Here is a 27482-nt window from a genome sequence, read left to right as displayed (position 1 = left end):
CGGCAATATGGCGAGATTATCTTTCAAGGCCTGAAGAGCTTTATGATCTTCTTTATGTAAAAATTAACAGTGTCTATGGTCACTGAAATGAGAAAGTAATACCTTAGTATTCACTGATGATTGCCAAAGCAGGATAAAGATGCACATATAGGAATAAGCATTTTGAAAACAATCCATTTGGAGCTGTAGTAAAGTAGACCAAACCATTAAAATGACTGGGCCTCTTACTCGCACTAGTACCAGGAAGGAGACTTTGACCTTGAAGACAGAGTTGTAAAATACAAGCTAAGCATACCAAATATCTGGACTAATGTTTGTTTCTGCAAATAGTTGGGAAAATAAGGATTTCAGAACAGAAGGAGAATATGAAAAATGACTCACTTCACTTTAAAAACTTGATTTCTGTATCAACACAATCATAGAAAAGGTCTTCTACTTCAGAAGGATCGAGAACTTCAGAGCTGGTAAGGATATTTTCCATGGCTTCCAAGCCTTGTTTTTCGAGGTCCATCATGGTGGTTCTCAGCTTTTGACCTTTGTCCTAAGAAACAGGGAACATTTATTAACTAAAGTGACTTGATCCATGATCCTAGAGAATGTCTCTATGTGCATGCACAAATTTACAAAAAAACCAGAGCCACATGTTAAGCATGCATTACACTGAATTTCAAAAGTGCTGGACAGCACTAATGCTATTAAAGGGGAAAGCAGCAGAAATTTACTGTAGGGTTAAATATAATTATCTCTGGTTTAAGCCTCATTTTCATTTAAAAAAGAAACTTAAAAAAATGCTCATGAGTGATGTATAAATGGTCTCCCCAGTTAACCAAATATTAACTAGGACCCAAAACACAGGAGTTTTTTGGGGGTGGGGGTGAGGGGAGGTCCCAAATAAACTATTCTCTGATTCTCTTTTAAGACCATGTTCAGCTATTACTAATGCTATTTGTAAACAAACTGTAATTTTAAAAGTCTGTTGTGTCTGATGGAGTAACAAATATTGGATCCTATGACTCCCTTCCACTGGTTCCTATGACTTTCTTCTGCTAAGTTTTCCTTAGAAATGGAGAATGACTTTTTCTGATGGAAACAGGCTTCCTCTAACAGAGAAAAATCAGTATTTGTTGAAACAAGACTTGGTGGAAGATAAGCATAGGATCTAACACATTGTGACATAAGTTTTCATCAGCCAGAGCTTTCTTTGTCAGATATATCTCCTCTAGGAGATCTCATTTTAAAATTACAGATTTGGCAAGCCAGACATAGGGCATTAAAAAAAATAACATTAAAGGCCTCTTTTCACTTCCGAAGGGAAAGTGGCAGTATGACACTTGGCCGTACAATGCTTATTTGAATATGGTATCTCCCTGATCTATGCCAGAAGAAACAAACCTCTTCAATCAGTGGGTGAGAGACCATGTTAAAATAAGCAAGGTGCTGTTCACCTGTTCCTTTCTCCCAGTGATGAGGAAGGAGTGTGTCAGTCCAAGTTTTTCTCCTCAGAACAGGCCTCCAAACAAGGGGATGTTTAAATATTACATCAGCACCACTTCCAGAGGTTTTTCCCATGGTGCTAGAGTAACATTTAAAGGCTGACTACAACACAGGAAAATCTGGTTCACATGGAAAATTCTCACGAAGTTGGCACCTTGCTGGAGTTAATGATTCTGTAGGAAAGGCCCACATGATCAGCCTAACCCATGTTCCCTGAGAAGGGAAAGAAACTTCCACTGTATGAATGTAATCTTTTAGACGGTACCTTTTCCTCACTATAAAGAACTGATGACAAGAGTGTACATCTTATCGTTTTGGAATTAAAACAGTAAACCTTACAGAGCACGCGTTGCAAAGGGTTTTTCTTTTATAGTTTTAGCAGGTGGAATACAATGAGGAGTATCATTTTCCTGCGATCTATGGCTTTTCTTGGATTCATTACATTTATTTTATGTACCACATCGGTGTACAATAAACACACTATCAAAATGGCAGATTATCAATTTCGTTCTTCAACAGGTAATGGCTTAACCTTATAATGCTGCACTTGCTAACTTCTAGCATTACAGGAGAATCTTGAGAATATTTTTCTAACTTGTGTCAAAACTTTTTAAAGCAAGCATAGCATTCCTTAAGTCTTTCGGTATAATAAGAGTACAAATCACTTTTGAAATACAGCTTGTGAAAACACTTTTTCTGATACTAAGAAGACTTTGTTATAACAGTCATTTAAAAGTCCCATGTACTTAATAATACCAATATGTGACTGGAAAACCTCACGAGCTTGGCTACTGGACCATCTGGGAAATGGAGGCTGCCATGTAAAAATGTTTAGAACAGAACTACATGTTCAGAAATATCACACAGTACAGTTCTTCCTGATTTTTAGTATTTCAAACTGCAAAAGGAGTGTGTGCTTTATGCTGATTGCATGCAGACAGAAAACTAGCACAGAACCCATCTCCTTAACATGATAGTAGAAAGAGATCTGTTGATATAGGTTAGCATTTGTTGTTAAGAGCTATTCTTTCTTTTCATTCTTTTTAGATGTTTCTGTGATTTGAAAGGGTAGTTGCTGTTTGTAATCAAATCCTCAAATGTTAATTAAAAATGGCTTTCTTCCAGGCCACAGATTCTTCTGGCTTTACCTGATCACTTTCTATGACTGATCGGATCCACTCGTGTGCCCTGTACAGCTCATGTCTGCGATCTGGTTTTTTCAGGAACCGAGGAACATTTTTCACAGGGTCATCACTACCAAAAACAGGAGACTGAACTTTGGGAACTAATTTCACATCATCAACAAAGATGAAGGGTTTAAATATGGACCTGAAAAGAGATTAGATGCATTACCAATCATGGGTATAATTTGTGTATCACTGACCAATTTGTTTAAAAAACAAAACAAACTATGAACTTGGATGTGTCATGCACAGTAGCTAGTCCTATGATCCACAGGCAATCATAGCACAAATAACATAGGGTTTTAAAAAAATCCAAGTATTATGTCTTGACCAGGATAGAGCAGACAAGCCTGATCTCATCTGATCATGGAAGCTAAGCAGGGCCAGCTTTGGTTAGTAGTTGGATGGGAGATCACCAATAAAGATCCATGTTGCAGAGGCAGGCAATGGCAAACCATCTCTGTTAATCTCCTGCCTTGAAAACCCCAGCAGGGGCCACCATAAGTCAGTTAGGATTTGATGGCACTTTCCACCACCATTCTCTTTACCCCTTCTAGTTTTAATGATTAAGGGATCAAGAACTTGGACATAATGTTCTGTCACCATACTTCTTAAATAATCAAGAAGTGGCTTATGTAAAAATAAATATTAAAATATTTGGAGAAACAGAACTGTTTTCCAAAACTGGAGCAGGTGCAAGCAGCATTGAATAATGATGATAATGCTATTCTTAGAAAAAGCATGTGCACATTTACACAGGTAACTGACATTATATAAAATCCTCAAGGTTTTGCCCACTTTATTCTGGACTTCTCATGTGACCTCGGAAGAGTGCTTAACTCAAATTTACTGCATAAAAACCACTATAGCACTCAGAAGTCATTTAATTTTGCTTTGAATTTCTAAACCTTTTAAGACACACACTGCACATTTTCACTGAAGACAAACTCTGTTATCTTTATGGATTTTTAAAACACAAATAAATTGTAGTAAACATTTGGAAAAAATACAGCCAAGTCACTTCCTCAACTTGCTTTCACCCCTATTATGTTAAAACCTATGGCATGATAGTCTTCCTCAAAGAATAAAAAATGCAATTATATTAACCTGACTGCATTCTGCTGATCCATAAATAAAAAAGGGATCAAAATGGGAAAGGGAAGGTGTCATAGTAAAGGGTTTCTCTCTACTTTGAACCTTTTCAGTTATCAAAGCCAGCAATCTGAACTAGTAGCGATGCTATAATGAGAATGATTAAAAGGAGAAGATCTACTCTGTGAAATGCTAACAAAGAACTACTGAGCTTTTCATCAGGGTTTACAAAATGACTGCTGTAGTAACAAGCAACTAAACACAATAGAATCCACTGCAGGAATTTTTGCTGGGTCATCCATGGCAACATATTAACACAGCTACAGTACTGAAACAGATGCTACCTAAAGTCGTATCAGCTGACTAGCTCATAGATCCACAGGATTGCTAGGGAGTTGAGGGGGAGGTATGGACAGGGTGTGTATGCCATCAGAGACAGCATGCCTCTCTAGGAATTGCTGGAAACCACAGAGTTTTCTCCAGAAGTGACATCATGCCATCATCCCAACAGTATTTTCGTTTGTTGCTATTTTTCTCCTGCTACAAGTCTGGTGGGAGGTCTCCTGCCACAGCAGGCCACCTGGCAACCTTGTAGCTTCACCTTCAAAACATGATGAGGCAGCAATTGCAGAAATGGTTTCAGGCAAGCAAGAGACACCTTTAACCTCTCTTCAAGTTGACTAGCTTTCCACTAATGAGCCATTAAGAAGATTGCTAAGATAGTGAGCTCTGGCTTGGGAAATTACTGGAGATTTGGAAGCAGTGCTTGGTGAGGAGAGGGAGCTCAGTGTGGATGTGTATACCATAACCTGCCCTCTGAAGTTGCCATTTCCTCCAGGGGAACAAATCTCTGTAGTGTGGATATCAGTTGTAATTCCAGGAGAACTCAAGGCTCCTTCTGGAGGTTGACAATCCTAAGATGAGGAAGGAATTTTTTAGATATAAACCTAGAAGTACATCTTGAGAACTCAAACACCTGTGGCAGGATGCCAGGTACTTTGCTGACAGACCTTGATGGGTCCGGTGTGCCGGTGACGTAATGGATGCAAGGAGAACTAGGATTCTGAGGTAAAACAGACACCATACTTGCTGTAGTAAGAAAATATTCTGAATCCACACAGACACCATTTGCCTTGTCGCGCAAGACATCAATCATAATTTCCACAGTGATATCACCTGCAAACATCAAAGTGGAAACATTAACAGAGCATGATTCAAAGCTTTGGTAGGTGGTAAATTTGGGGAAAGGTTGTAACTAGAGATGAAACTGCATGTGAAAGTGAGGAAATACCTTTCTACTTAGGAGAAAAAAATTAACCCATCTGGGGGGATATGTTCCATGAAAAAACGTTTGCCTCTCTCATTAAAAGAACCATCCAAACCTCTGTGTACAACAAAATCATCCCCCTCTACAGCCAGGAGAGAAGGGGAGCATTGTGCTCTGCAAATTCCTGCAGACTGCCGCCTTGGAGATGTTTGTTACCTCTCCCTCTCTCCGCCAGTGCTGTTTAAACAAGTGTGGAAGGGGTAGGGCTTTTTTTCTGGGAAAAGAGGTAGTGGAACTCAGTGGGTTGCCCTCAGAGAAAATGGTCACATGGCTGGTGGCCCCGCCCTCTGATCTCCAGACAGAGGGGAGTTTAGATTGCCCTCCACGCCACCAAGCGGCGCGGAGGGCAATCTCAACTCCCCTCTATCTGGAGATCAGGGGGGGCGGGGACACCAGCCATGTGACCATTTTCAAGAGGTTCCGGAATTCCATTCCCCCGCATTCCCCCTGAAAAAAAACCCTGGGAAGGGGGTCACTGTTTCGAAACTAAAGGATATTTTTCTTCTGGTTGCTCTTTCAGAGGAAACTTTGCACACCCTCCTCATCTCACCTTTTACAGCCAAAATGAACTCTACAAAAATTCAGCCAAACCACAATTTTTATCTCCTATTTGATTAATTCAATGTATGATTCAGTTCAGGAAGACAGTTTGAAAACCTTTTTAAGCTGTTACTCAGTCCAAAGAAGGAGATCATTTAACTTAGTTAAAGGCTGTTACAGGTTATAAGGAGATAAAATTCCTTCCAGGGTGCCAAGATAAGCACAGAATTATTGTCTGGGATCTGGGGGTCAGTCACAGCACAATCTTACACAGAGCTATTCACTCCAGTGTATTACTTTCAAAGGGCTTAGACTAGACTAACACGGCTTAGAATTACACTGTCAAACAAAAACATAATATCTGATACCTACAATACCCTGAACAAAAGTCTCCTAAAACTTTCCAAGAAGGGTTCATAGCTTTCCATCAAAAGCAAAGTCCCAAACTCCCTTCAGTCTTTTAGTTATGAACAAAGTTTTAGGTGAGTAGCCATGCTGGTCCGTAGTAGAACAGGAGGATATGAGTCTGGCACCTTAAAGACCAATAAGATTCTCAAGATAGAAGCTGCTGAGTGTCAAGGGTCCCTTCTTCAGGAGTGGAGATCCCTGATCTTTTATATCCCAGTCAGGAGGTGGGAATGTTGAAGCAAAGAAGGAAGTCAGGATGGAAGGGTACAATGGAGCTGGATTAGAGCAAACATTGGGATCTGTAGTGAGATAAGAATCCTACGTCTCTACTCAGCCCCAGTGGTTCCATTGTTCTGAACTTGTGAATGAACTCAAGTTCAGAAACGTCAAGTTGCAATCTGCCCTTGAGGCTTCTTTGTCTGCCACTTTTAGGTCAGCAATGGAACGTCCTGGAAGATTAAAATGTTCTCCTACTGGTCCTATTTATGTCCATTTATTCTTTTGTACATGTCCGTCCCTGGACTCAGATCCTGCTGGGTATGAACATGGTAACTCAAGGGTGGGGGAGGAGAGTGAAATGAGACCTCTTCTTAACTTACCGTCCTGTTTTTCTAGGCTCTCCTTCCCCAAACAACAATCAGAATGATTATCAACTTGAGAAAACACGTGAGCAAAATTGAATTCGGTATCTGCCATCCACCACCCTTGCTTTTCCGCATAACTTCTAAGCTCCGGATGTTCAGCATCAATTTTTGTAGTTAAGGAAAGCTGGTTGCAAATACACTTTGTTCCCTCTATGAAAAAGAAGCATATTAAAAGGAGAATTTTAGAAGTGGGAGGTATATGAGCATGTAACAAACAACAACAGCCACATTCATTTTCGCATCCTGCAGTATCAGTCCAATTACATATGCAGAAGCCATGGTGGTTCAGTACAAGGAGGGCAGCCAGCCTGGAGTTGAGGCCTGGAGTTCTCCCACAATTACAACTGACTTCCACCAAGAAAGGATGTTGCCAGCGCATTTCTCTCTCCATTACCTTTGACCACTTTCTGTTCCCACGTGCTGTAACATGCAAGATTCTCATTTTAATCAAAGCAGGTAAAGAGAGGGAGGAAACAAAGGCACCAGTGGAACAGCAGAGTTGACACCATCTTTTCTCTTTCTGCTTCAGAGTCTTTAGAGAGATAAACTTTTTTCCATGCAAAACTCACAGACTGAAGCACCAGGGACAACTGATTTAGACTTCCAATAGCTGACCCAGGAATGTATCCTTTTCCTAGAACACGTTCATCAAGATTCTTCAACATAACCACAAATGTGGAACAGATCACGCTTCATGGGTTCAACTTACTTGCCTTCTCTTTAATGCTGTAGTGTCATTGATTAAAGTATCACCGTGGCAGTTTCAAAGAAATCTACCACAAACAGACACATGTAAAATCTTTAACTGTCCTACACTTATAGTGAGCAGGCGGCCTAGCTGTCTCGAGGTATGTCTGCATGAGTATCTTGGTATAATTGATTACTGAAAAGGGGTGTGTGTGTTTTTTTACTAGATGACCGGACTGTATTTTGTTATTATGAATATGTACATGGATATTATATTAATCTTGTTAGATTGACTGGGGGGCCTGGAGTAGGAGGGACTTGCCTCAGAAGGACGCCAGCTTGCTTATAAATGGATGCATTAATATCTTAGGAACCCTTGGAAAGAAAGAGATAACATCAGGCAGAGAAGAGCAGCAGGTCCATTTGACTTCCAGGAGCTGGCTTGATTAAAGATGGAGGAGACTGTGAGACACCCCGTCGCCCAGTTTGCTTAGGTTTGACAGGCCTGAACGGTTCCATGTTCATTATTATGCTATACATCTTAATTATTGTCTTACGTTATAAAGAAACCATCGGAAGTTGCTTATTGTTATTTTTTATTAATGTACGTGTCACAAGGTGGGATCTCACTGTTCAAAGACTTTAACTCCCTCAGTTAGGCTTATCAACATCCAAGTGGGGCCTGGAGATCTCCTGAAACTGCAACAGATCTCCAGCCTACAGAGCTCAGTTCCCTGGAGAAAACGGCTGCTTTGGAGAGTGGGCACTCCGGCATTATACCTTGCTGAAGCCCCTCATTTTCCCAAACTCCATCCACCCTAGCTCCACCCCCAAACTCTCCAGGAATTTCCCAATCTGGGCCTGGCAGCGTTATCCTCAGGTCTTTAATTGAAGAAGGATTTCTTTTTAGATTCCTCTCTGAATTTGAATTAAGTGAAAGTTACATAAGCGTGCTTAGACCCATGAGATCCCAAGCCTGATTTAAATGTGATGCTGATGGGACAGAAGAAGCTACCTTCTAACAAACAGAAGAAGCTACCTTCTAACAAACCACCATCTAACAAATATGAGAATATTGCACATATAGTGGAGGAGGCAGACTAAACAGAATGCTGAATATGTGCAAAATCACACGATGGTGGTTCGTTAGATTCTCTGGTGGAGGATTGGTATGTCTGTCTCTCTGAAGTCATCAATGAAATTGCCTCCATTGCCCTCTCCACTCCCATGCCAGGTTAGCCCATTGGGACACTGACGAGCTGCGACAGCTGAAGCGGGAGCAAAGACTGAGTGAGTGTGGAGGCAAGGTCAGGACTAAGAGCCAAGAAGATCTTATAGGGCATTTATGAAAGCCTATGAGCTGGCAGTGGAGGCAACAAAGAAGGAATTCTACGCCGTTTCCATTGCATCTGCATTGCAAACTCACACCTTATCTTAGATCAGTTTGCTCTCCCAGGATGAGGTCAATAGGATCCTGTGGTTGGTGAGGTCCACCACCTACCATCTGGACTTTTGCCCATCATGGCTGGTGAAAGCAAGCACTGACAAGCTACAGGCTCCTCTGGAGGCCACTGTTAATCTTTCTGTAAGCTCTGGGGGTTTTCCTGGAGCATTGAAGGAAGTGATGGTGCAGCCTCTCCTGAAGAAACCATCTTTGGACCCCACTGACCTGACCAGTTTCTGGCCAGTCTCAAATTTTCTGTTTCTGGGTAAGGTGATTGAACAGGCAGTGGTTGAGCAACTGCAGGTATTCCTGAAGGATATCTCTGTCCTGGATCCATTCCAGTCGACTTCCTCCCTGGCCACGGGATGGAGACAGCACTGGTCACCCTCACAGACACTCCACAGACATCTGGATCCTCCTGACTCACTGCCTCGCCAATGTGGGGATAAGTGGGACCACTTTACAGTGGCTAGTCTCCTTTCTTCACAGTCAGGGACAGAGGGTGGGGCTGGGGGAGCAGTTGCCACCTCATCACTCTTTAGTGTGTGGTGTTCCTTAGGGAGCAATAATCTCCCTGAGGTTATTTAACATCTATATGCGCTCCCTTGTCCAGCTGGTGTGGAGTTTCGGATTGGGCTGTCATCAGTATGCTGATGATGCCCAACTTTACCTGTTGATAGACAGTCTTCTGCCAGCTGCACTTGAGGTTCAAGATTTTGGTTTTAACTTTTAAGGTCCTTAGCGGATCGCCTCTCACCATATGTTCCCTGCAGGGTGCTTCACTCAGCAGATAAACATCTACTTGTGATCCCTGGCCCCAAGGAGGTTTGCCTTCCCTTGACTTGGACAAAGGCTTTTTCGGTCCTGGCATCAACCTGGTGGAACTCTCTATCTGTGGGGACTCGGGCCCAGCAGGATCTGTTACCATTCTGCCAGGCCTGTAAGACAGAGATGTTCCACCAGGCATATGGTGGTTGAGGCGGGTGAGCCATCCAACTGGCCTCCTTCCATAGGGGGATGTATGCCCCTCTAGTTCTGCTGCTTATTATCAACAGGCCACCCTGCCCCACCAGTTTGTTGTGCAATACACACATTGCTATTTTTAATGAATTGTATATTGATGTTTTTATATTGTTTTATGCTACCAAGTTTGTATTTTAATATTACGATTGTAATCCGCTCTGAGTCCGCTGGCAGGGCGAGAGGACTATAAGTCTAAATAAATAAATAAATAAATAAATGTCAGAGATGCATAGCCTGTAATACTTAAATGTGTACAACTTGAATAAAATCTTCTCCTGAGGAAGAGCCCCTCACCCCTATCATCATGCTTGAATCTAACTCCAGCCAAAAGTTGGAGATCAGAGATAGAAGAGGCAACAGCCAAGCATCTACTTCTCTGAGAGCACCTTGTCTATATTGTCATATTGATATCTGTATTGTTATCTAATTTATAATTGCATAAGCTGCTTTGGAAGCTAATTTTTGGAGTAGAAATAAATTAATAAATACAAATGAAAATGGACCTGTAATTTTTTCCGCTGCCCAGTATTTTCCAATTGTCTCCAATACCCATGCTTCTTTCCTGTCCACAATGAGATATGCACTTTGGAAAGCATGGCATGAGCTCGCATCTTCATAATAATTTCCACCTTGGCCATATTCTTCCAACAGAGAAACTATTACATCCAAGGCTTCTTTAGCTGTTGCACCCCTTTCTAGACCAAGCCTGGGAAGGGAGGAAAAAAGCAGAAACTTTATTACAGTAAGAGTGGAGAGTCATCTCCCCCGCCCTTGTTTAAATAATACAACAGACGCAAACTGGGATAACATGTTCAGATACTAACATATTACTTCTCTTAATTCAAATAGTAGCAATTAGTAATATTTGAAGTAATTTAAAATATGTTATTAATGTTTCCTTGTTTGCAATAATTCATTTCTGTAAAGACTTTGTAAAGACTGGTAAAAATGATAAAAAATACTTACACTGATAAAATTAAAATCTAGAGCAAAACAACACATGGCCACCATGCATTCTACGATCTCTTTCTGATGTAAGTGTAGAATAGGCCTGAGAACAGCAATAAGGATTCTTCCCTCATTTCTATCAGTTCTTATGTCTCGGCTTCTCTTTTAGTGAATGAACCAAATCTATCTTCCCTACATCTAGTGATTTACTCTCTTCTGCATTCTAACATCTCCAGTCATGGTTGAGGCGGCTTTCAATTTAAAAAACATAAAATATAAAAATAAGCAGGGCTTTTTTTCTGGGAAAAGAGGTGGTGGAACTCAGTGGGTTGTCCTCAGAGAGCGCTTGGTGGCACGGAGAGCAATATCAACTCCCCTCTGTCTGGAGATCAGGAGGCGGAGCCACCAGCCATGTGACCATTTTCAAGAGGTTCCAGAACTCCATTCCACTGCATTCCGGCTGAATAAAAGCCCTGAAAATAAGTCATTAAAAACCAGCTACTGGACCAACAGGGGGCAGGGCAAGACCATGGGGGAGCCCACACCCACTGCCACAGGCCCTTGCTGGCAACATCCCGGCGTTGCTGGCAACATGACATCACTTGCAGAAGTTGTATCATCACATTGCTGGCACACTGGAACAGCTCTGGTTTGAGGGCAAAAAAATCAATGGTTTTGCCCAAATATCATGGCTTCACTGCGGGTGTGATGATGACAACACTCTTGGGTGCAGAGGAAATGAAGTGACTACACTGCCTGTGACATGGCAACGTTGCCAACATGGGCCTATGGCAGCTGGAAAGTTTCCCTGTTTCTCCCTCTGTTTTCCCCTTCACCCACCAGGTGAGCAGCAGGGAAGGTGGTGGGCTGGGGATGTTCCGCACCCAGCAGGGGCCAGGCAACCCCATCCCTGTGCACAAACAGCCCAAGATTATCCATAAAAAAGAAGCCAACCGTTTAAGAACCTGGTAAAATAAAACTGGGTAAAAAGATGTTTTCTATCATTGTCAGAAGTGTTTTTTCTATCATTGTCTCTCTTCCTTCTCTCTAGGGTTGACAACCTCCCACAATAAATAAAGTTACTTTTAAGCTTGCTGGGAATTCTATTTGAAAATAATAGAACAAGATTTTGTTTTAAAGTTATATAGAACATATGAGGAGTGAAATAAAGACAATGCTATTAAAATAATAAAAACAAAATGAATAGTAAAAAGCACTGTCGAGTATATGGCTGTAAGTTAAAACAGCTGAAGAATTCTGGTAAGTAATAGATTACTTGAACAAAACACTCCCTTGGGGAAAACAATTACTGGCTTCAAGCACAGATTAAAAATGCAAAGAAGAAAGCAATTAGTGACACTGGTTTATAAGAAATGTATCTGTTATAATTCATCCTTGTTATAATATAATTCATTATCTCTAATAAGTGGATGGTATTATAATAAGCCATTGCGGCTATAATATGAGACTAGGACTGAAGCGGCTCAGGTTCAAATTCCCACCCAGCCATGAAGCTTGCAGGGTGAACCTGGACCATCGCTCAACCTGACCTTCCTCAAAAAGTTATTTTGAGATTAAACTGATGGAAAACCATGCACAATTCTCTGGGTTCTTTGAAGGACTGGCAGGATAAAAATGTTGTCAACTAAAGCCAAATACACAGAACAGAAGGTTTTCAAGTGCCAGGACATTTTGGGGGCAGTGATGAGATGCATTACCACTGATACCACCTCCACCATTTTATACCCAATCTTCAAATTATCAAGGCCAGGGATAGGTGATTGCCCGCTACCGGCCTGCTGCTGCTATTAACAATTTGGGAATTCATTCCACTATGCAACTGCTCCTAGAGATCTCCTAGAGTATTTCAGTATAAGCAGATTTACCCCCAAGTGATTGAGTGTCCACCCCCTCTTTTATAAATCTGAAAAACAAGAGAGATTTGAGGAGGGGGGAATAAAAGCAGAAATGTTAGGAAAAGTCAAGGGATAAAAGAAGATTGTAGTACAGAACTCTGGTTTCATACGAGAACAGAGGAAAGAGTTTAGATTAACATACTAATATATTAAATATACTTTGAATAACTTGCTAAAATAATAGGCTTCTAAACTAATCCAAATTAACACGGCTGGATCTTTCCAGATGAGGACTCAGCAAGAACAGTTACGTGACCATACCTGAAAGCTGTTTGTTCTCGGGAAGAAAATCCAAAAGAACAAATTAAACAAAGACACAATAAGTTTGGTTACAAGCCATATTCAGTGACTGGGCAGTGTGGGAAGGAGGTTTCAGTGGGGAAAAACTTCCTCAAGTCTTACCATTGCCTACAAGTCCATTTACCTACAAGTGTCATTTGTCATTACCATTCCACCCTTTCCTTTTTGGTTTTTGTTGTCACCTTGATGAGTCACTTGGCAAAAAATTAATCTAAATCATATTATGAATTTTACAAATGAGACCAAATCACATCACCTACTATACAAGGATGTTCAAGAGCTCATTTACCAGTATTCACGTCCTACCCAAATGTTAGATTGCAAATGGGCAATCTGTTTTGCTGTAACTAACATAGCATTTAAAACAAAGACATTATAGCCCAATGGGATGCTGATATGTTCACCAGTATCACCCCAGATGAAAAAACAACCAGAAGGGGCAACAGCCTGCAAATATCTGCTGCCTCTTCCCCTAACCTGGCATGTTCTTCTCCCGCCATCATATCTCCCCCTACCCCACACCCTACTGATTGTGGCACCATCCCTCACCCCATTCCGCTCCCCTAAACCCATTCCCAGCCGGCTAGCAACACAAGGACAAACAACCACACTACAGTTCAGATGCCAGCTCTCAACAGGATCCAACCCATGTACAAAAGAAACCACTGTGTTGTGTTGTTTCTCACATGCAAAGTGACCTCAAACAGCAACAAAGCAGTCACAGCAAACAGAAGAAATCTTGTAACATCATAAAAATTATCAGATGCAACAAACCACGCGCACAACAGTCCATATCATCATCAACTCAAGAATATATTTTATTTAAAAATATTTATTTAGTTAAAAATATTTCCATGCCTGCTTTTATCTTGAGTATCGCAGAATCCAAGATATAATATGCACACACATGCACAAGCAGTGTGGTATAACAGTTAGAGTGTTAAACTGTGATCTGGAAAACCCAGGTTCAAATCCCCACTCTGCCATAGAGGCTTTCTGGGTGATCTTGGGCCTGCCATACACCCTCAGCCTAGCTTACTTTCTAGGATTGCTGTGAGGATAAAATGGAGGAGAAGAGAACAATGTAAGCTGCTTTTGATCCCCATTGGGTTAAGGTGGCATATAAGTGGATAAAGAAATAAATAAGATGAATAAAAATATTTTAAATGGTAAGCCAATTTTAAAAATTGCATCATTTATATACTACCAGCTCAGGACACATCTTACATATGGTATGATAAAATAGACTCTAGTCCACAAAGGTTTACACCACAGTAATTCATTTAGGTTCCACAAGACTTCAGAACAATAAGGTTATCCAAGATATGATTTATGTTGGATTGTAAAGACATAGATGGAAGACTTATTTCTAAATCACTGATTTACTTCTCAGAATATTAAATAGGTCAATTAACTAATCTGCTATGTAATCATTAGGCACCTACCTGACAAGATCCATTCCTAGGAGAGCTTCAGTGTCAGAGGCTGCTTCTTTGGTGATGACGGCTTTGTTTGCGATGCACACTCCATGTTCATTGGCTCCCATTTCTGCTCCCCATAGCCATGATGGTCTGCTCAGTGCAACTGCATGAGTTTGGGGCACTTGGTCAATCTCGATATACGTACACTACATAGAAGGGGAGAAAGACTCTGTTGAAGCGGTTGACATTTCCATATTATCTTATTTTCAGGATAAATCATAATAATTCTTGCTTGCCATAGGTTAGTGGAAAAGTAGCAACTTATTAACCTATATAAAGTTAGGAGGCTTCCTACAGCATAAAGCATGTTCTTCCTGCTTTACTGATTCTTCTGTTAGAGGAAGTTTCCTTAGGCTGTAGAAATTCAGGGCCACATGGGGAGTATTTGGGGATGGGGACAACTTTTTCAGCATTGCACCAATGCATGATGTCCCTTCTGGCACAAAGCCAGAAGTGATGTAATTGCACTTGGGTGACATTCTGGAATTCACCTGAAACTCTATGGCTAATCCATAGAATTTTGGGTGATACCTAGAATGTCACACCAACACAATCATGTCACTTTTGTTTTTGCGTTAGAAGTGACATTGCACATTGGTGCACCAAGCAATATCCACTTCACACACATGGTTTTCCTCTACCAGCCTGTCAAGCAGCAGCGAATGAGAAGTGAGGATATCACCCACTGCCTATCTTAAGGCTTAGTTCACACAGGTAGCAGAATAGAGTGGTCCCACTTGAGATTACAAGTAGTGGGCTCAAGCTTAAAAGTTCCTTTGCATTTAAAAAGGTAAAAAACCACTTAGTGAAGAGAAAACCCACACAGCTGGAAAACATGGGGGTAGAACATTTCTCTCTACCATGTTAATTTTCCATTTGCATGATATTTCTTATGCAAAGGAATATTTAAATCTAAGTACTAGTACTAATACTGCTATTCAGTAAGATTATCTCCAGGCCCTTTTTCTCCATAGGTCTCCTTTAGGATACTGGGGACTCTACACGAAAGGCTACTTGTAAACTTCATCCTCAAATATTCTCTAGTATTATCTTGGAAATACAATATTAACTTTCCAGACCTGAAAATGTTGGTGCCAGCTAAGATAAAAATTATACAGATGTCAGAAGCAGAAGTCTGCAATCTAAAATGGTGCAGAAGTAGGACTGGGTAAATTACCTTTTAATAAATCATTATAGAACCTCAAAACAAATAACATTCCCATTTGTGGTGTCTGTACATAAATACTAACTTTAACTAACAGGTCCAACAAACTTACTGTTTTAATAATGGAGAGCACTGATTGTTGTGTAAACTCCAGTCTAATGCAATTTATATTAAACTGGTAGTGCTAGGATTTCAAGTACAGTAGAAACAACAAAAATAATCGTGAGAAGAGCAGCATGCCTTGCTCTCTAATAATCTTTCATCCAACAATTTACAGGCTAAAAAAATGGATGCATGCACATGTGGTGTTCTTTGGCTGCTAAATAATGTGAGAATCTTTATTCTTTAGTCATTAACATTTTAAATCATTTTTGAGAGTCTTTCTGCTTCCTCCTTTAAAGCTCCTCTGCCTGATATGCAATAACACATGCCCCATCCCTCCCTTAATCTCTGTTTAGTTGTTCCTTTCCATCCATCTCTTGCGGAAACCTTACTCTCACAACACACTTGCTTTTTTCCTTCTCCTATGAAAGTATTATTAATTACTGTAGCTTTTATCAGAGAGAAAGTGGGTTGTCCTAATAGAAAGAACTACCATAAAATAAAACTTTTCACCTTCTATACTAAAAATGTCCATTTCTTGTTCTACAAATACTATATGTTGAAATATCAGTTACCTATGAACAGTGTTGCCACTAACTGAGCAAGTAACTCCTGAGAATGATGAGAAGTCTTGGATATAATGGATTCCTGGTTCTCACAGGTAGAAAAATGACATTGTAATGAGGTGGCAGAAAGGACTGTGTAAACATTTTCAGGTCTGGAAAGTTAATATTGTATTTCCAAGATAATACTAGAGAATATTCCAGGATGAAGTTTACAAGTATCCTTTCGTGTAGAGTTCTCAGTAACCTAAAGGAGACCTATGGAGAAAAAGGGCCTGGTGATATCATACTGAACAGCAGTATTAATACTAGTACTTCCACACACCACTAGAAATTGTACCACATGGTTATTTGTGAATTTGAGTAATCATAATAACCATATGGCTTTGATGGAATATTTACCACACCAAAAAGACATTTAAAATAACATGGAAATTAACTCTGTGCTAAACAAAAATTTACTGTAATGAGCCAAAAGAAAGATGATTCTGGTAAGACAACTCCTGCTTTAAAAAGGTTATATACTTTTTTTTTTTACCTGTAACCTGTATACGAATTTAAACCAACCCTTTATTTTTTTATGGCATTCCTTTAAAAAACCTAGTCTTCCTTTCAGGTAAAAAGGAGTGCTTACTTCTATCTCCAGTTATTTTATGCAGTAGTTACCACAAACGTGCAGACATTGAAGACTTAGAAGAATCCATGAGCTGTGGAGGCTGAATGACGGTATTGACTGAGGTTTCAGCTTGCAGCACTGTGACACCGACAGCTTCAAAACCCAAGTCTCAAGGCCAGTACTAGTGACCTGGAAATCAGGTTCCTAACACTAAATTCTGGGAGATTTGGGGAGAAGGGGCTGGGAAGGGCAGAGTTTTGGGGGATGTGATGTTATTTTCCAGATATGGGAAAAGATGATCTCATTTCTGGGTAGCAACTGGTAGGAGACTGGGAGGCAGGGACATCTGGGGGTAAAACTATAGTTTCCACTAAATGCTAGAGCAGAGCTATGTCACTTCTGGATTCATCCAGAACATCACATCACAATGGTAATTTTAATTTTTTTACTCCCCTCAGCCTATTGAACAGCAGCAGAAGTCTGTAGTTTGTAGAAAGACGCCTCCTGCTATAGCAGGTGATCTGGGAAGCCTACTTCTAGGTAATGCTCTAGACTGCCTCCTCTAGTTTCTATGGTCTTTACTAAGAGCCTAAGTTCCTAGAGAGTTGCTATGTGGAGTTTTTTCCCTCTCATTCCTCAGTTCCTTAGGGATGGGAAATTGCAGCTGTGGCTGGTAAAATGGAAGGCCTGGGCAGGTAAAAGGCCCTCCCAGCTGGAAACCCTACTTGCTAGTAGGGATGGGCACAAACAGAAAAAAAACCGAACATGATGTTCGTTGTTCGTTGCCATCCACGAACAGGGACTCACGAACAACCACGAACACGGCCCTGTTCATGAACATGTTAGTGGTTGGCTGTTCATGGGGGCCAGCAGGCTCTCCTCCAGCCATTATCCAAGTCAAGATCCCTACTGCACCACTCCCAGAAACCTGACCTGAGCAGGCACCAGGAAAGGTACCAATAATAAATAATAGCTTGGCCCCAGAGCCTAGTAGCAGCCCTGGAACTTGAAGGGGTAGATCCCTACCCCACCACACACAAAGAAAATTCAAGCTCCAATGCCAACAGCAGCTGTCTCTCCCTCTCCAAAGCCAGAGCTGGGAGCCCCCTTCCCCCCTGGTCTTTGTTCCCTTGTAACAAATTTGGAGCTTCACACTTGAAAGGAAGACCTTGCCTATCAAGCTAAATTGGGCTTAGATTGGAGTTTCCAGGGCAAAAGCCGGAGTTCGGACAGAGTTCAGACAATCTGTCTGAACAGATTGGGCTGTTCGTGGCCTTTTTTTGTTCATACTGCTGTTCATGCCAATCTCTACTTGCTAGAGATGCTAGATCATCAACCTGTTTCTCCTCTCAGATGTCCAATTTTTGTACTGAATAGCTACTAATCGACAACAGTGCCATTCTGTGGTTTTATCAGCCAACACAATTTCTGTGCCACCAACCCACTGACTAGATAACCCTGCCTGTTATTCCAGACTCTTCTAGCCACACTCAGTTGCTGGGTATAGATCTTAAGCAACCTAGATTGCCAACTCTCTGTCTTCCTCCCTCTTGTACTAGACTTCACTAATCCTAAAACAAGATCTAACCTTGCGTTCACAAGTCAAATAATCGGCTCTCATGCAGATCCTCTTATATTGTTGTAGTGGGCCCTAAGTGCTCTAGAGTTGCCAAATCTGGGTTGAGAAATTCCTGGAGATTTTAAGGGTGTGAGCCTGGGGAGAATAGGATTTAGGAAGAATAGGGTTCCCAAGTGCCTGCAAGTGGTGGACAATCTCCTGGAGGTTTGCCTCAGTGCCTTCCAATCACCAAGCAAGCGTGCAGCAGATATGCTCAGTGGGGCGTGATGATGTCACTTCCTGAAGTGATGTCATCGCGCTGCTGCAGGGGTGCTCCTGCACCTTGTGGGGGCAAATTTTGGCCCCAAACAGGTCAGTTCTGAAAGAATCAGCCCCTTGCGAAATGCAGTAACACTCCTGTTGCCAACACGATAATGCCATTTCCAGAAGTAATGTTATTACGCTGAGGCCAAAAGCATGTGCAAAGAGCACACAGAGGGTGAGTAATGGCCCCCCTCCTGCTGGGAGACTACAGGGACCTGACATCCCTAGAGAGGAAGGACTTTATCAGGGTATAATGCCATAGAATCTATCCTCTAAAGCAGCCATGTTCTCCAAAGGAACTTATCTCTGTCACCTGGAGATCAGTTGTAATTCCAGGAGATCTCCAGGCCCTGTCTTGATATAGTCAATCCTAATTAGTGCTCAGCAATGAAAAGTAAATGATGAACCAACCACTCAGTTTTAATCTGTTATGCAGTTTTGAGTGCCAGCACTATAAAATGCACAGTTTAATTAGTAATCATCAGCATTTAACAAACCTCTCCCTAATGATTTACTCTTACATCTTGCATTATAACACCAGAAGCAATACAAACCACTAAGGAAACATCTTAGTAGAAATAATTCAAGGAAAATGTAGTGAGTGTTTTTAAAAACAAACTTTAAAGTTAGTATGTATACACAAGCCTCAAATGTTAGGTCCTCTCCCCTCATATTTTGTAAATGGTATGGAATTAATACAGGCACCAGACGATGTCAATAAGCTAAATTAGCATTTCAAAAAACAGAAATGTAATTACACATACCAAAGCACTGCAACCAAGGAAAATCTTTCAAGATATTATATTCCCAAAGATTTAGCCATTAAGAATGAATTTTGCTTACATAAATGGTTATCTTTATAATAATAATATAATAACATTCGATTTATATACTGCCCTTCAGGACAACTTAATGCCCACTCAGAGCAGTTTACAAAGCATGTTATCATTATCCCCACAACAACAATCACCCTGTGAGGTGGGTGGGGCTGAGAGAGCTCCTAGAAGCTATGACTAGCCCAAGGTCACCCAGGTGGCTTCAAGTGGAAGAGTGGGGAATTCAAACCCAGCTCTCCAGATTAGAGTCCTACGCTCTTACTCACTACATCAAACTGGCTTTGATATTAAAAAGTAAGTAAAATCAAGGCTTTAATACTAACAAGCCTTTCCAATGCAGAAGACCAATAATCAGATATTTAAGTGATGATTTCACCGCAGCATCATTCAATGCTATTAAAATTGTAAATACTATGTTATGTTATCTGGTTCCATTCTCTCTCAAACTATTTTAACATGTTTGAAGAGGAGACCATTCTTTACACTTGTGTAATGATACATAACCTGTCCCCATCTACTGTTCTAAATAGTGTATATAGTCTAAGCACTTGCTTTCAGGATTTTAATTAGAATGATAAATCTGAATTTCTGAAATTATATATTTTGCTAGATGATGAAACAAGTGTGTGACTGCACTGCCAATACAACAAGGGCACTGAAAACTAGAAATCTTCAGCTCTATAGCCAGCTTCAATGCAGGGGTAATTTTACAGACACGCAAATTTTGTATTTATCTAGATACAGCTCAACATATGCAACAGTACATCATATATACTCAGAAACATTGCAAGCAGTTAGCATTATTTCTGCAAACAGAAACAAAAAATTGCTCAGTATCACATTCTGGAAAGGTAGGAATAAATATAGGTGTAAGAATCATTGTTAACTGATCTGAAAGAGGGGTTGCCAAAAAGCACAGAGACAGAGCTTTATATTGCCAGTCTCTGGAGTTTGTTTTATAGAACCAACCTGCTTATGAATCTACTCTGGTCATCTTCGGAGGCTCTGCTTTGGGTGCCCCCACCATCTGAAACTAGATGGATAGCACCAGCGAAAGGGCCTTCTTGGTCACAGAGCTGAAACTTTGGAATCCCCCCCCCACACACAGAGATTCACCCGTCTCCCTCTGCCATTGTCTTCCACCAGCAGGTGAAGACTTGTTTCATATGGCATACCCCCTTTAAACTCTTACTCGTCTTCCTGCCTGGTTGTGTGTGTCTGCTTGTATGTTTATATGTTCTTATTGTATTTACACATACATTTTAAATGTTATTTTAATGTTTTGATGTTCTAATGTCTGTTTGCCACCTTGGATACCCTATCGCAGTGGAAAGGAGGCATATAAATGTTTTTTAAAAATAAATAATCTATACTATCAATTACACCCAGTCAGATCTTCCAAGGAAGTGAAATGTTGGCCAGGCACCATCTTTGCAGATTGCAATGATGAACGCAAATTCTAAGTGCAGATTTCCCAATATTTAAATCCTTGGTCGGTGGTGGAGAGTGCCCTCAAGTCATAGTAGACTCATGGTGACCCTGGTGGGGTTTTCACGGCAAGAGACTAACAGAGGTGGTTTGCTATTGCCTGCCTCTGCACCCCTGGTCTTCACTGGAGGTCTCCCATCCAATTACTAACCAAGGCCAACCCTGCTTAGCAGCTAAGATTTGACAAGATCAGGATCACCTGGGCTATCCAGGTCAGGGTAAATCCTTGGTTATAGGAAATTAATTACTAAACATAAATTCTGTAGATTTCTTCTGGTTACTCAAGCAGCAGCTTTACAGACCATTAACTTCACTGGGCTTAGAATAGTGTAACGCTGCTTAGGGTGACACCTTTAATTAAGCATGGGCCACAGATCCATGGAAGTTTTTGGTTGGATAGTATCCTTGCCTCAGCTCCCCTTTCATGACACCAAGTGCATTCCTTCCATCAAACAAAACTGAAGCATGTCACAAACTCTTTTTGCTTTCTCATACTGGTGATTATTTGGTCTGGCTCTTGATCAGTCATGTTTGGTGTGGCCTAAGCTAACATGATGAACTATGACAAAGTAACAATGGTGCTTCCGCGCAAGGTTGTTTCAATGCTTATCCTGATTCCTGTCTAGCAGCTGGAGAAGCAGATGCCATTGTTATCAATGGCACTTTGTGGTAACAAAGAGCAGCTGGAACCTTAAGCTTGATTATTTAAACCTTTCAAAAGAAACCATGCAAACAACTGGCTCCCCAGCAAACCATCTTGACTCTTTTCTTGCTTGCCAAGTACATCTCAACAGAAGAAGATTCATAGCCATTAATCAGTTGAGAGAGACTGATCTGCACTGCTAGCCCTGGTCAGTGATTTTTCATGTGAAAGGGTCAATGTTACTTTACCAGATATTTAAAGTCTTGTTGCAATTGTTAATTGCTCATAGGGTGGTTCCACACCCTATGGACAAAGCCTCATCATTTCTTTGAAATCTTCCTTGTTGTTCAATATACGTGTCTGGAGTCTGAGGCGCTACACAGGAGGAGGGAAAGAAGCACCCAAGACTCAGAGGGTTAGAAGGGGCAGGTGGAGGCCCGCTAGTTCCATCCTCCAGTGGGAGTCTAGGAGGCCAGGCAGGGAGAGTGGGGTCAACCCAGAGGGGGCCAGGACAGAGGGAGAGGGGACAGGCAGCCAGCAGCTAACCAAACAGAAACTTTACCAGCCATGGAGGAGAAGCAGCCACAGCTGCTCAGAGCCATGCCCCAGCCTGCAGCCCAGCTAGAAGGCAATAGCCTGGCCCAGGGGATGCCAAGAACAAAACAACTCCAGGTGGAGCTGCCTGAGGCACTCTGTAGGAGAAGCTTGGCAGCCAGCCAAGGTGACACAAACTGTGCCCGCCTCCAGCAGTCAGCTCAGGCGGATAGGCTTGGCAGCCAGCCAACGAGACACAGGTGGGCTGGCCCAGTGCTTCCAGCTGAGTGAGCACAGGTGCAGCTGCCTGGGAGCTGCGGTTAGAGGGCAGGAGGAGGGCGTGGTTGACAGGTGGAGCAGGGAAAGGCTGAAAGGATAAAAAGGGCAGTCCACCCACAGGGCAGGGTGGATTTTATAGAAGGAGTGGAGTAGGAGTTGTTGGATGGAGAAAATGAGTGAGCGAGGAAAGGCGGCGGCAGCAGCGGCGAAGGAGACGAAGAAGGAAGGTGGACACAGGAGCAGGGCTAGGTTGAGCAGGCTTTCTTGAGAGGGTGCATGGGTGAGGTATACCTCCCCTCCTTACACAAAGCGGTGATGGATATAGATTTGAAGAAAAGGATTTTATATATTACTTTTATATATCACTTATATGCCTTGCACTTTTTTCCTACGCTCAGGAGCAAATGTAGTACTTGTAATGCAACCTGTAAGAATATGACACTTGAAACAAGAAGATCAAGAGAAGTATGCTGAAACTCTGCAAGAACTGAGAACTAATAATATACTGCTTGTAGAGCTGCACTTATGAAATATTATGCATATGTTATATTATTCTATAAGATTCCAAAAGGAACCAGTTCCAGAGAGCCTTTTGTAGAAAACTGATTTGATGCAGCAAGCTGGTTTTGGCCTCCTGTGGCCTATTTTCCTTAAGGCCGAAAAGGAACTGGAGGAAAGGTCACAGAGAAAAAAACATCCCTTCTTACCAACAAACTTCAGTTATCAGAGGGTATCAAGGTTGCCAGATTGAGACGCATTGGCGCTATTATGCCCAGAAGAAAGTAGGTGAGAGGTTAGAGGATGTCCTTCTAAATTGAGGACAAGATAAGGGGATGGCAGGATTTGGAATTCTCCCAAGTAGAAGCGCCAACCCAGAATTGCATCTTCAAATCAGAACTAACCCTAGATACTTTACAAGGCAATAAGATAACAGGTATTAGAATATTGTAATATTGTTATGATTATCTGAAAGTATTAATTGTTTGACGCCTCTATTGTAAGGGGTTGAGCCTTTACACACAAGGAGACCATCTACTTCTGTGTAAGAAAAAGGGCTCATCCACTGGGTAAATAAAAACCATCTGTTTTGCTTCATTTCAAGAAGGACTCCTGGATTTTATTTTAACTTTTATTGTGGTTGGTCAGAAAAGGGAAAACGAACCACAAAGGTGCAAAATTTGTACGTAACAGCGGGACCCTGCATAATCCCTAGTGGCATTCCGGTGCCCAACATAGCAGCGCCCGGGAGAAAACCTGACAATATGCATGAGAACCAGACCTGAAGTAAAGCAGCAAGTTGATGCCAGCTTCTGTAGTATTGTGGTTAAGTGGGCAAGCTGTAAATCAGCTTTGTGCTGGTTTTAATCCCACTATTTCCATGAGCTCAGCAGGTGGCCTTGTATAAGCCACTCCTCTCAACCCCAGCTCCCCAGCTGTGTTGTGGGGATAACAACAACACTGGCCATTTTCACATGCCCGTAACCTCTGGAAAATCGCACAAAACTCACAGCACGAAGCATCTTCCTAGCATGATTTCCCATCATGATCCTGTTTAATGGTGCGACTTCTGACATGATCGTGCCGTTAAACAGAATCGTGATGGGAAATCACGCTAGGAAGACGCTTCATGCTGTGACTTTTGCGAGATTTTCCAGAGGGTTACAGGGGCGAGTGAAAATGGCCACTGTCTTTGTCTACCTATTTGAGTGGGGTACTAATCTGTCTAGGAGATTAGTATATAAGTACAGCTATATTATTATTATCTCTCCTTTTATCTACTGAGCTCATCCTTAGTTTGTACTGTAAATCTATAGGCTGCCAATGTTGCTCAAGCCTCCTGAATATTATTATATAATATGCTTAAATATTAAAGTTGATATGGTACTTTCCCAATGGATTTTAAATCTGAAATTTTGTACACATGTAGCCTAAAATTGTTAGAAGATTCTGAAGATTGGAAATTAGCATATTTAGTGCCGGAAACTTTCTTTCGCAACACAGGCCAGATGCCCTAACAAATATAGTAAAGTTAGTCAAATGTGCAACTGAATGTAAGGAATGTAAGCATTTTTCCTCCACACATTTGCAAAGCTTTGGAATATGGAAAATCTGCAGAGGCAGCCAGAAACATGTCTACAAGTATAGAAGCTCTGGCTTGTGTACAGACTACTATGTCTGCAGACACACAGATTTCTACCCACAAAACCTGACTTTCTCTCCTCCTCGATCCTGTAGAAGCCTGAAATGCCTCTTGGAAGAAGATTTGGGGAGGCATTTTGGGCTGTCACAGGAGGTGGAAGTGAATTCACAATTCACAGGCAGAAATTCTTGCACCTTTGAAAACACTTGTCAGGATCCAAGCATATATTTACTCATAAACTTGGGCAGTACACGTGAACTTGCTCCCTGCCTTGTCCAGAGGACTGAGTGTGGGTAACAATAATTTGTAATATAATAGATATGTGCTTTCAATAGAAACAGTACTTAATATTTGGACCCAGGTAAGGAATGATGGGAAAGGAAACGAGAGGAACAGCGAAACAATTTTATTTTAAAATGTTGACCTATATAATTGTCAAGGACAATGAAAAGACTTTTTACATGAAATGGATAATAAGGACTTGATGACATCTGGATTTATGGATTAAGAACCATGAACTATAGAAAAAGAGGGCTTTTATGTTTAACTTAGAATAAGTGAGATTCTGAAAATAATCTATATTTGTAGCAAAAAAAAATTGCAACTCAATCTGTAGTTTAGTTTAAGGGTTTCTTTTTTTTCACTTGTCTATGTGTTGATGGTGTGTCTTCTTTTTAGAACGTTTTTTGTCCTCTAGATTTGTTTATAGTTTTTGTGTTGTTGTTTGTGGTTTAAATAAAGAAAAATTATAAAGGACAATGAAGAGAGGAGAAAAAACAACCACCCTGCAAACGAAAAGTAATCAAAGAGGTTGAAACAGAAGAAAAAAAAATAAGTATAACTAAAAATGTAAAAGAATAGATTAAAAACACTGGAATATAATTTAATTCATCAATTAAAAATACATACGTTAGATTTTAAAACATCCACAATATGGTTCAACATGTAAGTACTAAAACCTTGTATATATACATACAGTAAAATCATTCAAGTACAGATGTATTAGTACATTTAATCTCCATATGCACAGAACCAAAAACCAGATACATTTTTGCCCAAGGGCCTTCCTCAGTGATATATATATCTCGCATTAATAGCACTCCATCGATATAATAAATCAATCAAAAATGCATGACCCAGCACAAAATAGACACTGAGATGTAATATAAAACAGCATGGAGTGAATTCATTGAAATTCTCCCACAGAACAGCATAAAATGCAATAAAGGCAATGCATTTATTTCTGGTCGGTATTCAGCACTTCATCTTAAATCTGTACATTTTTGACCTGGCTATAAGATGGGCAAAGGAACAACTCCTACCTGGATGCATTATTTGGGTCTTTACATCTGGAGATGTGCAGTGAAATCAATGGGCTTAGACTGGAATAACTCTGCTTTGGATTGCACTGTACTAAAATACCTCTAAGTGTACTAATACACCTGTTTATGAGTGATTTTACTATATATATACAAAAGGCTTTAGTACTTATATGCTTAACCATATTGTGGATGTTTTTAAATCTAACTTATGTATTTTAATTGATGAATTAAATTAAATACCAGTGTTTTTAATCTATTCTCTTATATTTTTAATTATACTTAATTTTTCTTTTGTTCCACTGTATATGGCTGTTATTCAGAATATAGCAGTGTAGATCTGAGGAAAATACTTTGTAAAACTAACAAGTTCGTTATGAATCATAAAGTTTACCTCAACTTTGCATCCTGGATCATGAGTAGCAGCGGCAAAGTAAACTATCTCCTGCACTTCATCCCTGGGCCGTGCAGAATTTTTTCCAAATATGACAAGACCCTCTTTAGTACGCGGTGGAAATGCAACAAAACAGTAACTTGGAGGTGGCAGAGCCATCCTAAAGAAAGAGAGAAAATTAACTGGTATTTGAATACATGCTTCACCTAACTGCTATAAATGTTGCAAAATATTTAAGATATATACATAGCTAGTCTGGAACTCTAGAATATAGCAAAAATTCTTAACAGTAAAACAACACATTTGCGATGAAAGGGAAAAAAACCAGCCAGCCACCTACATTAGACTTACCCACAGTTCAACTACACAAATTTTTTAAGGCATAGGCTAATCTAGTAGAAAAAACAAGATCTGGGATGTATGTTTATAATTACAACAGATGGTCTCTTACCAGTTAATACAACCAATCACACTCAGCATAAAGCACATTTCCCATTTCAGGGAACAGGGATTAAACAGCACCAACTACTTCTTTTGCAATTTTCAAACGCTTAAATATTAATATTAATTACTGAGTAAGGAACGTATAAAGTTTATATTTTACAGTTTTGAACAAAATTGGCTTAATCACATAAGAGTATTCTTTCATTAACATCTTGGCAATCTTACACAAAGCAAAGATAGGCAAAAAAAAATCTGGGTCAAGGCAAGACAGGGAAAAAAATCTGGTCCTTATTATAGAGACAGAATAGGCGGCTGAATGTCCTATTACAGTTTTGAGCCTCAGAACTTTGTTCTGAGGCTATGCTATGCTGAAAATTTATTAGGCCAAATGGTTGCCACCAACAGTCTTCAGAAGTCCCAAGTAGGTTTCTTTGATGTATAACCAGCTGTTGTATTTTGATCAGAGAGTCAGTTGTGGTCAATATAAACTATCCTCAATGACTTCTAGATCAGTAAAAGTGACTGACATTTAAAGGTTATGGTATGTATTTTTTCATTAAAGTGTTTGTGCTGATCACAGTAATATTGG

At 40.6% G+C, this 27482-nt stretch overlaps 1 protein-coding gene across 1 annotated transcript; it reads right to left on the bottom strand.

Moving 5' to 3' along the window:
- Positions 1-26608, bottom strand: SCRN1 (secernin 1). The gene is made up of 8 exons (XM_054991770.1): positions 26450-26608; positions 14453-14634; positions 10347-10549; positions 6645-6839; positions 4781-4946; positions 2643-2823; positions 382-541; positions 1-82 (listed from the first exon to the last, which is right to left on the bottom strand). Exons 1-7 carry the CDS (start codon positions 26606-26608, stop codon positions 383-385), a joined length of 1245 nt encoding a protein of 414 aa, XP_054847745.1. The 3' UTR covers positions 1-82; position 382.
- Between the last annotated feature and the right edge of the window lie 874 nt (positions 26609-27482).

Source organism: Eublepharis macularius, chromosome 11 (assembly GCF_028583425.1).
Source record: "Eublepharis macularius isolate TG4126 chromosome 11, MPM_Emac_v1.0, whole genome shotgun sequence".
Taxonomy (NCBI): Eukaryota; Metazoa; Chordata; class Lepidosauria; order Squamata; family Eublepharidae; genus Eublepharis; species Eublepharis macularius.
The sequence above is the reverse complement of the archived record's forward strand: the minus strand, read 5'-3'. Positions and strand labels throughout refer to the sequence as shown.

Bases quoted from the DNA above. Each gene is read 5' to 3' on its own strand.
- SCRN1 (XM_054991770.1), bottom strand. From the start codon at position 26,608: ATGGCTCTGCCACCTCCAAGTTACTGTTTTGTTGCATTTCCACCGCGT. The intron at 10,550-14,452 runs GTAGGTGCCTAA...CTCCCTTCCCAG, and splicing joins CTAGGAATGGATCTTGTCAG to GCTTGGTCTAGAAAGGGGTG. The intron at 2,824-4,780 runs GTCTGTCAGCAA...ATCTCTTTTCAG, and splicing joins GGCACACCGGACCCATCAAG to GTCCATATTTAAACCCTTCA.